Here is a 14,351-nt window from a genome sequence, read left to right on the forward strand (position 1 = left end):
CCTCAGTTTGGCGATAGGAGATTTGATCGTTCCACATATTCAGGGCTTGGTCAGAATTCTAGGGCCTCAAGTTTTCAGTATAGGGGTGAGTTAAATCAGATAAGGACGACCTTGCCACGATGTTCTTAGTGTGGTAAGCAGCATGCCGAGCAGTGTCGTACGGGATTGGGTATTTATTATGCTTATGGTTATCCGAGCCACGTTATAAGGGATTGTCCAACGAGAGGTGATGCAAGCATATCTCAGCCAGGAGGATCTATAGCTGGTTCGTCATCATCAGTATGCCCCCCTGGGCAATGTTGACAAGCACCAATGAGTCGTGGTATAGGCAGAGATGGAGCATCTAGCTCGAGCGGTCCTCAAAACCACATTTATGTGTTGGCAAGACGACAGGATCATGATTCATCACCTGATGTTGTTATAGGTATATTATCAGTCTCCTCATATGATGTATATGCACTGATTGACCCAGGTTCCACCTTATCATATGTTACTCCGTTGGTTGCTAGTATGTTTGGAATAAAACCTAAATTGGTTAAACCTTTTGAGGTGTCTACACTTGTTGGGGACTCAGTGATATCTAAGCGAGTATATAGGGGTTGTATAATAGTAGCTCATAGTTGATCTACTGTAGCAGAGCTAATCGAGTTAGATATGGTAGAATTTGATGTTATAATGGGTATGGATTGGTTGGCTTCTTGTCATGCCAACGTTGATTGTATATCAAAGATAGTCTGATTTCAATTTCGACGGGAGCTTGTTTTGGAGTGGAAAAGTAATACGGCGTCGCTGAGAGGTAGATTTATTTCCTATCACTAGGAAACAAAGATGATTAGAAAGGGTTGTATTTATCACTTAGTTTGGGTTTAGGATATGGAAATAGAGTCACCAACCATTCATTCCATCCCTGTGGTTAATGAGTTTCCCGATGTTTTTCCTGATGAACTTCCGGGTATTTCGCTAGAGAGAGAAATTAAGTTTGCTATTTACCTACTAACAGATACTCATCAAATATCTATTTCTCCCTATAGAATGGCCCCCGCAGAGTTGAAAGAGTTGAAGGAACAACTAAAAGACTTGCTTGAAAAGGGCTTTATCAAACCTAGTACATCACCGTAGGGAGCGCCTGTGTTATTTATAAGGAAGAAAGATTGTTCCTTACGGATGTGTATTGATTATAGACAGTTGAATAAGGTAACAATCAAGAATAAGTACCCGCTCCCAAGGATTGATGATTTATTTTATCAGTTGCAAGGTGCCAAGTGTTTTTCAAAGATATAATTGAGGTCTGGGTACCATCAGGTAAGGGTTAAGGAGGAAGATATTCCGAAGGCAGCATTCCAGACCAGATAAGAGCATTTTGAGTTTTGTGTTATGTCATTTGGTTTGACTAATGTCCCAATAGTATTCATGGATTTGATGAACCGTGTGTTCAGACCCTTTTTAGATCTGTTCGTAATTGTATTTATCGATGATATATTGGTGTATTCTCGTTCAGAGGCTGAGCATGCAGATCATCTGCGTACTGTGCTCAGAGTTCTGCAAAAAGGGAAGTTGTACGCAAAATTCTTTAAATGTGAATTCTGGTTGAACTCTGTAGCTTTCCTTAGGCAAATCATTTCGGGTGAAGTCATCCGGGTGGATACACAAAAGATTGAGACAGTAAAGACTTGGCCTAAACCCACAACACTGATGGAGGTTCGTAGCTTTCTCAGTTTGGCAGGCTATTACAAGGGATTTTCTTCCCTTTCAGCACCTTTGACAAAGTTGACTCAGAAGGGAGCAAAGTTTCAATGGACCGGCGCTTGTGAATGGAGTTTCCAGACATTGAAGGATAGATTAACTCAGTATTGGTTCTAACTCTCCTAGAAAGGACCGATGGTTACGTTATCTATTGTGACGCTTCAGGCATTGGGCTGGGTTGTATGCTGATGCAGCATGGTAAGGTTGTAGCTTATGCTTCTAGACAACTAAGAAAGCACGAGAAGAATTACCCAACCCACAATTTAGAATTAACCACAGTGATTCATGCACTAAAGATATGGAGGCACTACTTGTATGGCATTCATGCTGATATCTATACGGATCATAAGAGCCTCCAGTATATCTTCAGGCAAAAGGAATTGAATTTACATCCAAGAAGATGGTTGGATCTACTTAAAGACTATGATGTTGATATTTTATACCATTTGGGGAAGGTGAACGTGGTAGCCGACGCCCTCAGTCGTAGATCAATGGGTAACCTATCATATTTACAGCCAGAGAAGATGGGAATAACCCATGAGATTCATCAGCTAGCTAGTCTTGGAGTTTGGTTACTAGACTTAAGTGATATTGGAATTACTATTCAAGATACAACAACATCCTCGTTGGTAACTGAAGTGATGGAATGCCAGTACGAGGATATTTTGTTAGTTCATTATAGGGATACCACCTCTCAGAAAGAGAAGACACCATTTGAGATTACAGTAGATGGAGTCCTCAGATATCGAGGACGATTTTGTGTACCTAATGTTGCAGGGCTGCGTCGGTAGGTTATGGGGGAAACTCACTATTCTCGTTATTCTATCTATCCAGGAGCGAAAAAGATGTATCACAATGTCAAGGAAGTATATTGGTGGGACGGAATGAAAAAGGATATAGCAGAGTTTGTTGCTCAGTGTCCTAACTATCAGCAAGTTAAGATTAAGCATCATAAACCCGATGGATTATTGTAGGCTATGGAGATTCCGACTTGGAAATAGGAAGTAATAAATATGGATTTCATCGTAGACTTACCTCTACCCAACGTAAGTTTGATTCGATATGGGTGATTGTTGATAGGCTTACAAAGTCAGCCCATTTTCTGCCTGTGAGGACTACATATTCCGCAGAGGATTATGCAAGGCTTTATATTAAGGAGATAGCACGATTGCATGGTGTCTTGTATCTATTATCTCGTATAGAGGAGCTCATTTTACATCTAACATTTGGAGGTCCTTCCAAAAAGGATTGGGGACTCAAGTAAGTTTTAGTACAGTATTTTATCCCCAGACAGACGGACAGGCTGAGCTTACTATTCAGACACTTAAGGATATGTTACGTGCTTGTGTGATAGACTTCAAAGGTAGCTGGGATGATCATCTGCCGCTTATTGAATCTGCATATAATAATAACTACCATTCCAGTATGTAGATGGCTCCATACGAAGCTCTTTATGGATGAAAGTGTAGGTCGCCTATAGGGTGGTTCGATGTTGGGGAAACTACGTTAGTAGGACCAGAATTGGTACAGCAGGCAATCTAGAAAATTAAGCTTATACAGGAAAGGCTATTAGCACCTCAAAGCCATCAGAAGTCTTATGCGGATAATCGACAGCGAGACTTGGAATTTCAGGTTGACGATTGGGTATTCCTAAAGTATCTCCGATAAAAGGCGTTATGAGGTTTGGAAAAAAGGAAAACTTAGCCCTCGGTATATTGGACCATATAGGATCATACGCAAGGTAGGCCAGGTAGTATATGAGTTGGACTTGCCTTCGGACTTGGAGTCTGTACATCTAGTATTTCATGTGTCTATGCTCCGTAAATGTATCGGAGATCCTTCCAGAATTATGTCAGTTGACGATGTTCCGGTCACAGATCAGCTATCATATGAAGAAACTCCTATTGCTATACTAGAAACATAGATTCGGAGATTGAGAACTAAAGACGTAGCTTCGGTGAAAGTACTTTGGAGAAACAACAATGTGGAAGAAATGACTTGGGAGGCCGAGGAGGATATGAAGTCTACATATCCCTACTTATTTCCTCCTCCAGATAAGGGTCCGACTGAGACGTCACGACCTTAAGGTACGTGTAAGGATCTTGTGCTAGTTATTGTCATTGGTCGTTATTGATGATTGTGGTCCTATGTGGCATTGAATTATTGAGTTTCTACGGGAAGAGTTGGTAGTAGTATTGTTACAAAGGCGACTCTACCAAGGTTATATAGATCGGAGAATTAAACATTCGAGGACGAATGTTTCTAAGGGGGGAAGGATGTTACATCTCGCATTTTCGTACATTAAAGTTTCGTCTTCAGTTAATTGACGTAGACTCGGGGATTATATTATCTTGTGGTTAACGTATTTATGCTATTTATAACAAGCGATAAGTAAGTGTCATGAAGGATAAAGGGTACACAAATTAAAGAGAACAAGTTTCGTTGAAGGTTGCCGATTTGGGATAAAATATGGGTCGAGCGATAATACCCGATATTTATGAACTAGTACCATATAAGGTACCATATGACCGTGATAGTATGATGTATAGAGTATATCAAAATATGAGTAGTATTTTTAGGTAATTTGAGATAATTCTTAATTATGCAAATAATTGGTTAATTACCGGGTAACGGGACATTACCTAATTACCTAATAAGTGAATAAAGATTAATAATTCTCACCTCACCCCTCCAAAAATGTGGCAGCTGGCCACAACCTAAGGCAAATGACTCCTTAGTCATTTTGATAGGTGGCAACTAAGTTAGCCAAGAAAGGGACACTACATTTCTTATAATCATTACACAATTCTCACCATTAGAACATTAGGAACTCTTTACAATTCAAAGACATTAGAATTTTGCAATCCAAAAATATTAGCCTTCTTAACATTCCTAGAAACGTTAGCCATTTTCAAGCTTTCAACAAAGCTCATTGTTTATTTCTTGAAAACAAAGACACCAACAGAACGTTAGAAACAAGACATTAGCAACGAGATTTCTTGCAATCAAATTCTCCTACAAGAATATTATATATATTTTTGCCTACTCCAGATATGTTAAGGATATTCCTTCTTTCTTTTCGTCATGATCCAAGTTATACAGAATAAACGAGTAAATGCACAATTTTCATAAACGACTCTATTCATAGAAATACTCGGGGTCTTTGTGTTCTTGATTCCCCATGTGACATATTATTATATCTTTTGTTCATAAGTCTAAAAATAATACGTTGTTGATAAAGTTTATCCGAAAGGAATATTGATATTATTAACATATTTTCATGCATTTCATGCATTTATACAGGTACTTTGACCCATGACCAGATGGCATTATATACGTGTATATATATAAATATGTGTGGGGGGATATGGAAAAAGGTTACAGCGTTATATACGCACCACCACCTGATCAATTGGTATATGTTGATGATGTTGCCCACAGTGGTCGAGACGATATGATGGGATGCCCTCAGAGGCTTGATAATATTATGCACACCTATACCTATGCATGACACGACATTTATATGCACATGCATGATAGTATAAATGTTTCAGAATTTACAAAGATATTCAGATTTACAGAAGAATTTCTTATTTCCATGTTTCATCTATATCTTTTACGTACTAATTTTCATTCCTTACATACTCAATACATTTTTCGTACTTAAGCCCTATTTCACGGGGCCTGCATTTCATGCCCGCAGGTGTAGGTAGACAAGCTGACGGTCCCCCTTCTTAAGATCCTTGATCAGCAAGAGTTGGCGTGCTTCACTTGCTCCAGAGCTGCTTTTGATTTTGGTACGATATGCTTGTGTGTGTGTATATATATATATATGGATATGACGTGGCTCAGTACCGTCTTTGTACAATTGTATTTCTATTAGAGGTTAGTAGATAGTTATGTACAGTTGGGTAATAGGATCATTTTTAGAGAAATTATTGATCACGCTACTGCCACTGTTATTAAGGTTTTTTTTAAAGATTGTCAGTGGTTTCCTAATTAATTTCAGGGTATAGGGTGGAGTGGGTGGTGGAATTGCTTGAAGTCTTTGATTTGTAAACTAGCTCCTGGGTATTGAGGTACTTACCTGTAGCGGCATCAAATAATTTGGCATTGATACCTGCCCTTGGTAGGTTTGGTTCTTCTCTCATTGGACCTTGTTGCCCTGGCTTATACTTTGTTGCTCCTCTCCTTGTTGTGAATGATACCGTTTGCCAATGATCTTGTGGGTACAATGTAGATGTGATGTTCCGTGGTCCTTCTTTCGCATGAGTAGAGGGTTCTGATTTTTGGTGAGTGAATGATTGGCCAGTATGCCCCAATCTTCCACAGAATTTATAGAGAAAGTTCTCTCCTTTGTATATTAGTTGTTGCATATGTGTACCAATTAAGATGGTTGATCGCACTGGTTGCTCAAGAGGCACTTCCACACATAATCGTGTGTATCTACATCTCAGGGTAGAGCTGGTACATGCATCTACTCTGAGGAGTTTCCCAATCGTGTTTCCGATCTTTCTTAGGATGATGGCATCATAGAACTCTGTAAGCAGCTAAGGTAGTCTTACGCAGACAACATAGTGGACTTGGAGTGTTTACTGGCCACGAAATTGGGCTCCCAACCCCGCATTGATAGGTAAAAATCATTGATGAACCATGGGCCATTTTGTAAAATCTTGGTCACATTTTCTTCCTTTGTAAATTTGACTATAAAATAAGCCGATCCAAGATCAATTAATGAAAATTGCTCAATTGGCTTCCATAACTCTAAAATTTTGGATTTTACGTATTTGTGAAGTACTCTTTTGTGTATGAGTTTGATTATTAGGGAATACTTCCATGGGGAGTACATTCTGCTTGTATCCTCTTCGGATAAGTTGATGCATTTTAGTTTTAGCAGATCCGAGGTGAGGGGGAGTCTATCCCCATAGAATTGTTAGTGATTAGGACTTGTTGAGGTTTGTTACTATCTTCAACAGCAGAATTATGGTTGTCGGGGTTCCCAACTGACTGCTCATTTACTGTTTGTGGGGGCAACACTAGTGAGTTTGTAGGAAGGGATACAAGGTAGTCGCCGCCCGCTTCTTGGGATAGTAGTTTATCCTTAAACGAGGGAGTGGTTAGCGAAGAGTTTGTCATGTTAATATCGGGTGGTTTTGAAGGGATTTGGTTGGTGAGGTAGCTGATTTCATTATCATGTTCAGAATTAATGATTTGTGAAGAGGGTATGAACAGAAATTTAAGAGAGAGGGATGAAGTTCTCTAACTAGATTATTTTTACTTGATAGCGACCTACTCATTAACAAGAAAACACACTATTACAACAATCGACACTAAACTAGAAAAATCGCCAACGGACTATCTTTAGTGGCGACTGAAGGCTTGTTGTCTATAGTGATGTTGCCACAAAAACCACCCACCAAAGTGGCTCTAAAAGGGTTGCCACTGAATTGTATACTATTTGATGCGAATTTATCGCCACTAAAACAAATGTTTGCACTGCGAGGACGACAGAAGCCTCTATTTGTTAAAAAAAATAATTGGATTCATACTAATTGCCCAATAGCATTAACATAATAACCAATACTACGGAATACACTTCAACAAAATGATATAGGAACTTTGATTAACTTTTATTGTATGCTTTCATAATCTCATCACATAATCCAACTTAAAAAGTAATTAATATTTTTAAGCATGTAATAAGTTCTTGCCACCTTTCCGTAAGGCTCGATAGAATGCTCAGTACCAATATGAATACATATGCATAGCACATAGCATGATCCTCGGCATTACATCAATAATAATACTGCTGGTGAGGTGAACATCGTCAAATGCCAGATTCTCTAACAGCTTAGTAGTACTGGAAACAAGCTTCTTGTTAGAATCCCAAGAGTATTTCCCTAGAAAAAAACTGAATTATGACGGAACGTCTCAATGCCAGAATTGATTATCTGCTTAAGATTATCGTGGTTTTTATTTCATAATGAATAAGGAGAAAAAACGCTGATATGACACATCAATCTTACATTGTTCGACGCTTTCGAACTAATCTAATGACTTACCATTTGGACTTGACGACCTATTGATTATTGTAATATCACAATCAAAGTGTCCTTCGCTATCATAAGCTACACCAAACGTGCGTCACCAAAAAGAAAAAGGAACTAATTTGTCTACCAATTGGCGCTAGTTATGTGCCAAATGCACTAATAAGATGAAAGGTTATAATTTTTCCCTTTAAGAAATTAATGTTTTCGAAGACAAAAATTTGAGGCAAAGCGGCATATCAAAACCTACTATTTCATTCCATTTCAAGCTCCAGAAGAAAAAGAAAAGAAAAAAAAAGTAGATATCAATTACCAGTATACCAACTCTTCTATCTTCACTGTTCGATAGTTGTATTTGACCATTATATTGGATAAATCACAAATCATAAATCCTAGGAGCTGGGAAGTGCAATCGGGGTAAAAGTATAACTATTATCTCGACGTTTTTTTAGTACGATTTTTCCTAATTTCCGTCACATAGCAGGATTGGGAAACGGAAAGAAATAGTAGTAAAGATCGAGCTCAAACCTATTGTGTGGAAGACTCCGACCGACAGTGGCAAAGCTAGGAATATAAAAAATAATTTTTGACCTATATATACAATATAAGTTTTTATATATACAGTAAAAAATTTTATCGAGGGGTGTTCGGTTGATCACCATTCTATGTAGCTACGCTGCCAACCGATATTATTAGACTATAGTTTGAGACTTTCTTCTATTGCCCAACTTCTTTCTTTTGGATAAGAACTACTGATGGTGTAACTAACCATAACACATACCTAAAAAACATTGAAGTCGACAAGCATACTGATTGTAGTACTACAAGTTGACTATTCAATTCCGAAACTTATTGTGTAGGCCAACAAGTAGCTGTTGATGCATATTAATTCCAAATGCATAGTAAAAATTAGGACAATTTCCAAATATAGAAAAGATATGATAAGACAGTTATTGCATGCGAGTCTAATATATGGACAGAATTAATTCTCTACCTGATTGAATAGCCTTGTAATATATCAATGGAAATTCAGTGACGAGGTTCAAAATTCTTAAGTAAAGAAAGAAGTAATTTCTAATTCAATAATAGTATATTTTTCGGTTAATGACATTATATTACGAGCCTGTTGATTCACCGATTCAGTGCAATAAAATACCTTGAAATAAATAAATGTAAAACATAAATTTTTGACTACCCAATACTAGTTGAAATCCATTCGCTAATTGGACCACCTGTTAATTACTTGCCCAGTCAAGCTAGACAAGATAGCCAATTGCTTGTTGCAGGTTTGAAATCATAGAATTTGATATTGATGACTCTGTTCATAATTAATTAATTTGAGGCTCTGGACCTTTTAATGATAATATATAATTGTACTTTCATGAGTTGGAGACTATATCTGGTCAAAGATTACAGTTGTTGCGCTAGTCATTTTAACTTCTCATAACATTCAAATAAATTGACATGAATTGTATATTCTTGTCGAAACATAAGTGATTTTGGAATAAGTTCAGTTCTTGAAGCTTTCGTTTTGACTGAATGAAGTTTATATTGACCACAGAAAATGTGACCTTATCTCCTATTTAAGCTTTGAGGGGAGACTGTGAGGATATTTATAAGAATAAAATCGTTCTAAAAAGTGTCAAAAAATAAATGTAGAACATCAAGTTTATGCAAGTGTTTACCCTTGAAATTGGATAACAATTAAATTTATAAATAGTTTTAAGGATACGTGATTTCATTTGGCACAAATTGATAAATATGAGAATTAATGTTAGAAATTAACAGTAAAATAAAACAAACCAATATGATGAACGAATGTGGCCCTCAAGCTAAACCGCCCTCAAACCAACTGAGTATGCTGAATGGAAAGTATGAACTGGACAACAGAGTTTAAGAGAGAAAATGTAATATATTGCCTTGTTATGCGTGAATGTATGATGATTACAAAATGATTAGAAACCCCTTTATATAGTAGAGGAATTCTATTTGTGGTACAATTTTAATTACAGAAGCAAATCTCATGATAGGTTAAATAACCGGTCTTGATTTGATACGTACCGAGATTTCCGTCACGATCCTTGCCCGATCACGGATATCTCGATTTTCTGTTATTCGTTTTAGCTGGCCCCCTTCGACCTCGCTCGATCTCTGTCACGCTTCGGTCTCGACTATGGCAGGTCTCGACCTTAATCGGTCATTGATTCATGAACTTAGCAATCCACCCCCCGTGCTATGGTCCATCAAAAATCGAAGCCGATCCTGACTTATCGTGCTCCATCCTCGATCAATCTCTCAAAAAGGGCAAGTCCGATTTTAACCGTATACCACAGGTTTTTGTAAACATATTAAACTTTTGAAGTGAAACTCGGGGAATTGTTTGGAAACGACGTGGTTGTTTTGTTGATATTGCAGGCGTGCAGCACAATAATTCGTTTATGCATACTATAAATTTGGATTTTGGATCATAGTCAAATATTATGTTATTTCGTTTGTATTAAACCCGTGTGCTCTAAAGGTTAGTTAAACAAGACGGCAATAGTAGTTAATAATATTTGAAACACAAAATCTACAATTTTGTTTTTTTAGTCTGACGTTGCCTGCCCAGAAGGTTGCCTCGTGTCACATTTACGATTCAATGAATACTAATAACCATTGTTTATTTACTAGTAATACCTAATTGAATGATTTACGTTAGACCATCTACTAATTTAATTTGTGCATGTCTTTTTCAAGCCTCATAGGATGTTTACTTTTCGACGCCGGCTCAATTTCTATTTATTCAATTCAAAGCAGGGGAAACATTAAAAATATCAAACCAAAAAAAAAAAAAAATGTAATGACGAGTTTTTCTTGATTTAAAAGACTTGTGAAATGCTTTTATAAATAAAAAAAAGGTCACTTTCAAGACTAGTTGCTGAATTGCAATAGAATGTTTTGTCAGAGACAGCATGGATTGAGATAGTTAAAACTACAGTTGGATGGTCAATGCAAACTCTATTGAATACGACTTTCCCTACATATTCAATTGTGGCCCTATACTCATGCTTTAGAACACCGTTAACTTTCTTTCGCTGAGACGTATTTAAAATTTAAATTTGATTGTTCTAATTCTTAAAGTTTTTAAGAATTTATTGTACTTTTGAAATTATTGGTTATTTAATACTAATATTTTTCAATATATATTCATATTATGTATAAAAAAGAAATACTAAATATAGATATGGGATCACAGTCAGGCATAAATTTTTCTGTCAATTCAGTCCAATGTATTCTTAAAAGGTATCGAGCATAGGTCTTTGTTCTTCAATCCACTAGGAAATTTTTTTAATAAGATGAAGTTCTTTGATATAATTAATTACTATATGTTTTTCATAATCACACATCACTATTGTTTTCACGTGTTTTTGCCTTTTCTATTCAAAGTTTCTTACTCACTCTACTTCATTAACTGACACATTTTTCTCAATCTTGCTAAAAAGGAATGATATTTTTTATATATAACTTTAATTTTCAACTTCCCATTCGTTATTTTGGTTGGTTATGGTAAATACTTCACAGGTTTTACCAAAAAAAAAACCTTTAATTTTCAACTTCCCATTTTTTCATCTTTAAATATATAATTTTATAATCACACAAATGAATCGACATGTTTATAACCGCAAGTTATAAAAATCTTTCTCTTTTTGTTATACTCAGTTATGTTGCTCGGACTCTCTGAAAATATCGCTGGGTGCGTGTCGAATCCTTCAAAAATAGTGTATCTTTGGACGATCCGACACAGATGCGGCAACATTTTTAGAAAATCCGAGCAACTCAGATACTCAGTATCTAGTCGAACATCTTCATATAGAATGATTTTGGCTTTTGTTTACTATGTAGAAGTGTTCCAAGCAGGGGCGGATTTAAGGGGGCGGAAAGGAGGTTCACCCAAAAGTATAGCTAAGTGGTAAGGGGGTTCAAAACTTTTGTAAGGTCATTGGTTCAATTCCTACTAGCTATAATTTTTTTTTAACTTTTGCCACTAATTCCAAGTTATACATGTGCATTTTAATGCCTAGCGGAATAGGTTACTGAAACTGTGCGAGGCAATAAATATACACCCCACCTGATAACATCCACAATTTAAGGGTCACAAAGGAAAGAAAATTCCATAGCTTTTTCCAACAAGTATACGAAAGTGATGACATAATAATGATAACATAGCATTTATAGCACAAGGGTAGTTGTTACAATTAAGCACAAAAAGAAAAAGTAGGTGATGACATAGAATTACCCAAACCTAGAAAACACCCAGAAAGGAAAAATAAATTAAAAATTAAAAAGACCCCTTTTTTTTCATTTGGATGATGGTGGTGTTTTTCCAACTAAGGAAAGTGAGTAAAATCCTATGTAATTTTCCTAAATAGGGTTATTTTTGAGCATGTCATTGGGCAGCAGAAGTAGCAGGTTTTGTTTGTGGTTTCTTTTCAAAGAGGGCCAATCTATTATCACCCAACCTTGTCTTGTAAGCTGACTTCTTGTATTCACACCATGTGAACTCATTGTACAAACTTTCTTCTCCTTCTTCCATTAAACAAGATAAAGGTGCTATCTTTTCACTCAGAGGTGGCCCTCCAAAATAAATCATAGACACCCTGGATTTCATACTATCTGCCAACACTCTGTGCCTTACACTCCTAAACCTCCCATTACTCATCACCTGCCATTCAAAATTAAATCATAACGCACTTTATGCAGTGATCAGTCAGGATTCATATAGCCCATTAAATAAAAGATAAATTGTTGTTACCTGTAAGGAGTCATCAACATTGATGAAAAAGGAGTAAGGATCAGGTGGGACAGAGAGCCATGTCCCATCTCTGAGTGAGATTTGGAGGCCACTTGTGTTGTTAGACCTAACAACAGATATTACTTGTGGGTCTGTATGCTCTCCAAAACCAATCAAATTTCTACCACTCAATGTTTGGAGCAACTCTGGGAATGGTGGATAATGATTTAGCCTAAAACATGAGTCACTTTTTTCATCCCTTAGCATCTTACTTAGCACATTTTTTGGTTCAATTCTTAACCCTTCTGCTATCTTTTCCAGCACCAAACATGCCAAATTTCTCACTGCACTTACATACTCATTCACCAATGACCTGCATATATAGAAAACGATGGGGGGAAAAAATCAAACTTTTTACTGAACTGCATAAAAAATATTATATAGTCAAGTCACGAAAGTAAATAATGGTTTGTTACATATAAATGGTAAGTGACATTGTTGGAAATTAAACCAAGATTAATTAATATTACTAAATTGTCTAGGATTTAATATTTAATAGTTTATTTAATTCATGTTTAGCTGAGTTTTGTATATCGAATTCATATTTTTTTCTTAACAAAGTCTTACGTGGAAAGTAGAAAAGAAAAATATTCTACTTATAAGGAATTGGATACCTCTTAATAGAGTGAAACTTTTGGGGAAAACCGTAAAAGCTTGGCCCAAAATGAACAATATTACACCATGTTAAGAGTATCTTTGATTACAAAACACCGCAATCTAAAACTGTCAAAAGAAATTGAACATGATTGTTGCAACTGTTCATTCCTGAATTTCACAATCATAGATGTCGTCACACAAGAATAGATGGAGGACTTATTAAAGGCATATCTGGGGGAGAGAAAAAGAACTAGCATAGGGTATGAAATCATTGTTGATCCTTCTCTCCTCTTGCTCGACGAACCAAACTTACTGTTTTAACCCAACAAACAAGTTGTAATAAATTAATAACACTGATGATAGTATTAAAAATTCATCACATTGCCAATACATAGAAAGAAAAAAGATAAAATTAACAAATTTTTTCATGAATATCTTGCTTACCAGAAAAGATGAGAATTTCCGGGAATAGCGATGGATTTTTGGTAACTAAGATCAGGGTTAGTTGTGAGTAATAAATATTCAACCCAACCCACATCACCATTTGAGCCAATTCTTTTGTTACCATAGCCAAAAGGGTTAGCTGGGCCGGCTTTATCTTTCTCAACTTGGGACAAGTTAAAGAAGTTGACAGCTTCACTTTCTAATTTGGTCATGATTTCAATTGGGACACCATGATTCACCACCTTGAAAAATCCAAATTCTTGACAAGCTTTAATAATAAGAGTATTGGCCTCAGGGTCTGATAAGTCTATAACTGGAATACCAGTGAAAACATCAGTGTTATTGTACTTGCATGTTTTTATGTGAGATAAAGTTTCAACAAGTGGCTGAGTTAAAACCACCATAGTTTTATTTGTTGTAGGAATAAAGACTAAAGAGGAATAAGAAGAAGAAGTATTTTTTTGGAAGTAGTAGGTTTTTGGTTGGTTTGGTAGGGGATTGGTGGAGTTTAAATATGGAGAAAGGCTGATGCATGAGAATTGAGAGCAGATGTAAGGAGGCGTTAGAAACTATAAATAGAAGCCATCTGGCTTAGTTATACAAGATTTGCTTGGTTACTTCTTCTATCGAGGGTGGACCTTAAATTTTAATATTTTAGTCTTATTTTATATGCTTCCTTGTTTTACTGT

General features: G+C 36.4%; 1 protein-coding gene across 1 annotated transcript; it reads right to left on the reverse strand.

The window, feature by feature from the left end:
• Nucleotides 1–11,982: 11,982 nt before the first annotated feature.
• Nucleotides 11,983–14,127, reverse strand: LOC107794361 (gibberellin 2-beta-dioxygenase-like; the record flags this gene model as incomplete). The annotated part of the gene is given in 3 exon segments (NM_001325580.1): nt 11,983–12,492; nt 12,583–12,934; nt 13,663–14,127. Coding segments are annotated over 3 exon segments (1,032 nt in total). The 3' UTR covers nt 11,983–12,216.
• Between the last annotated feature and the right edge of the window lie 224 nt (nt 14,128–14,351).

This window comes from Nicotiana tabacum, chromosome 3, assembly GCF_000715075.1.
Source record: "Nicotiana tabacum cultivar K326 chromosome 3, ASM71507v2, whole genome shotgun sequence".
In the NCBI taxonomy this organism is placed as follows: Eukaryota; Viridiplantae; Streptophyta; class Magnoliopsida; order Solanales; family Solanaceae; genus Nicotiana; species Nicotiana tabacum.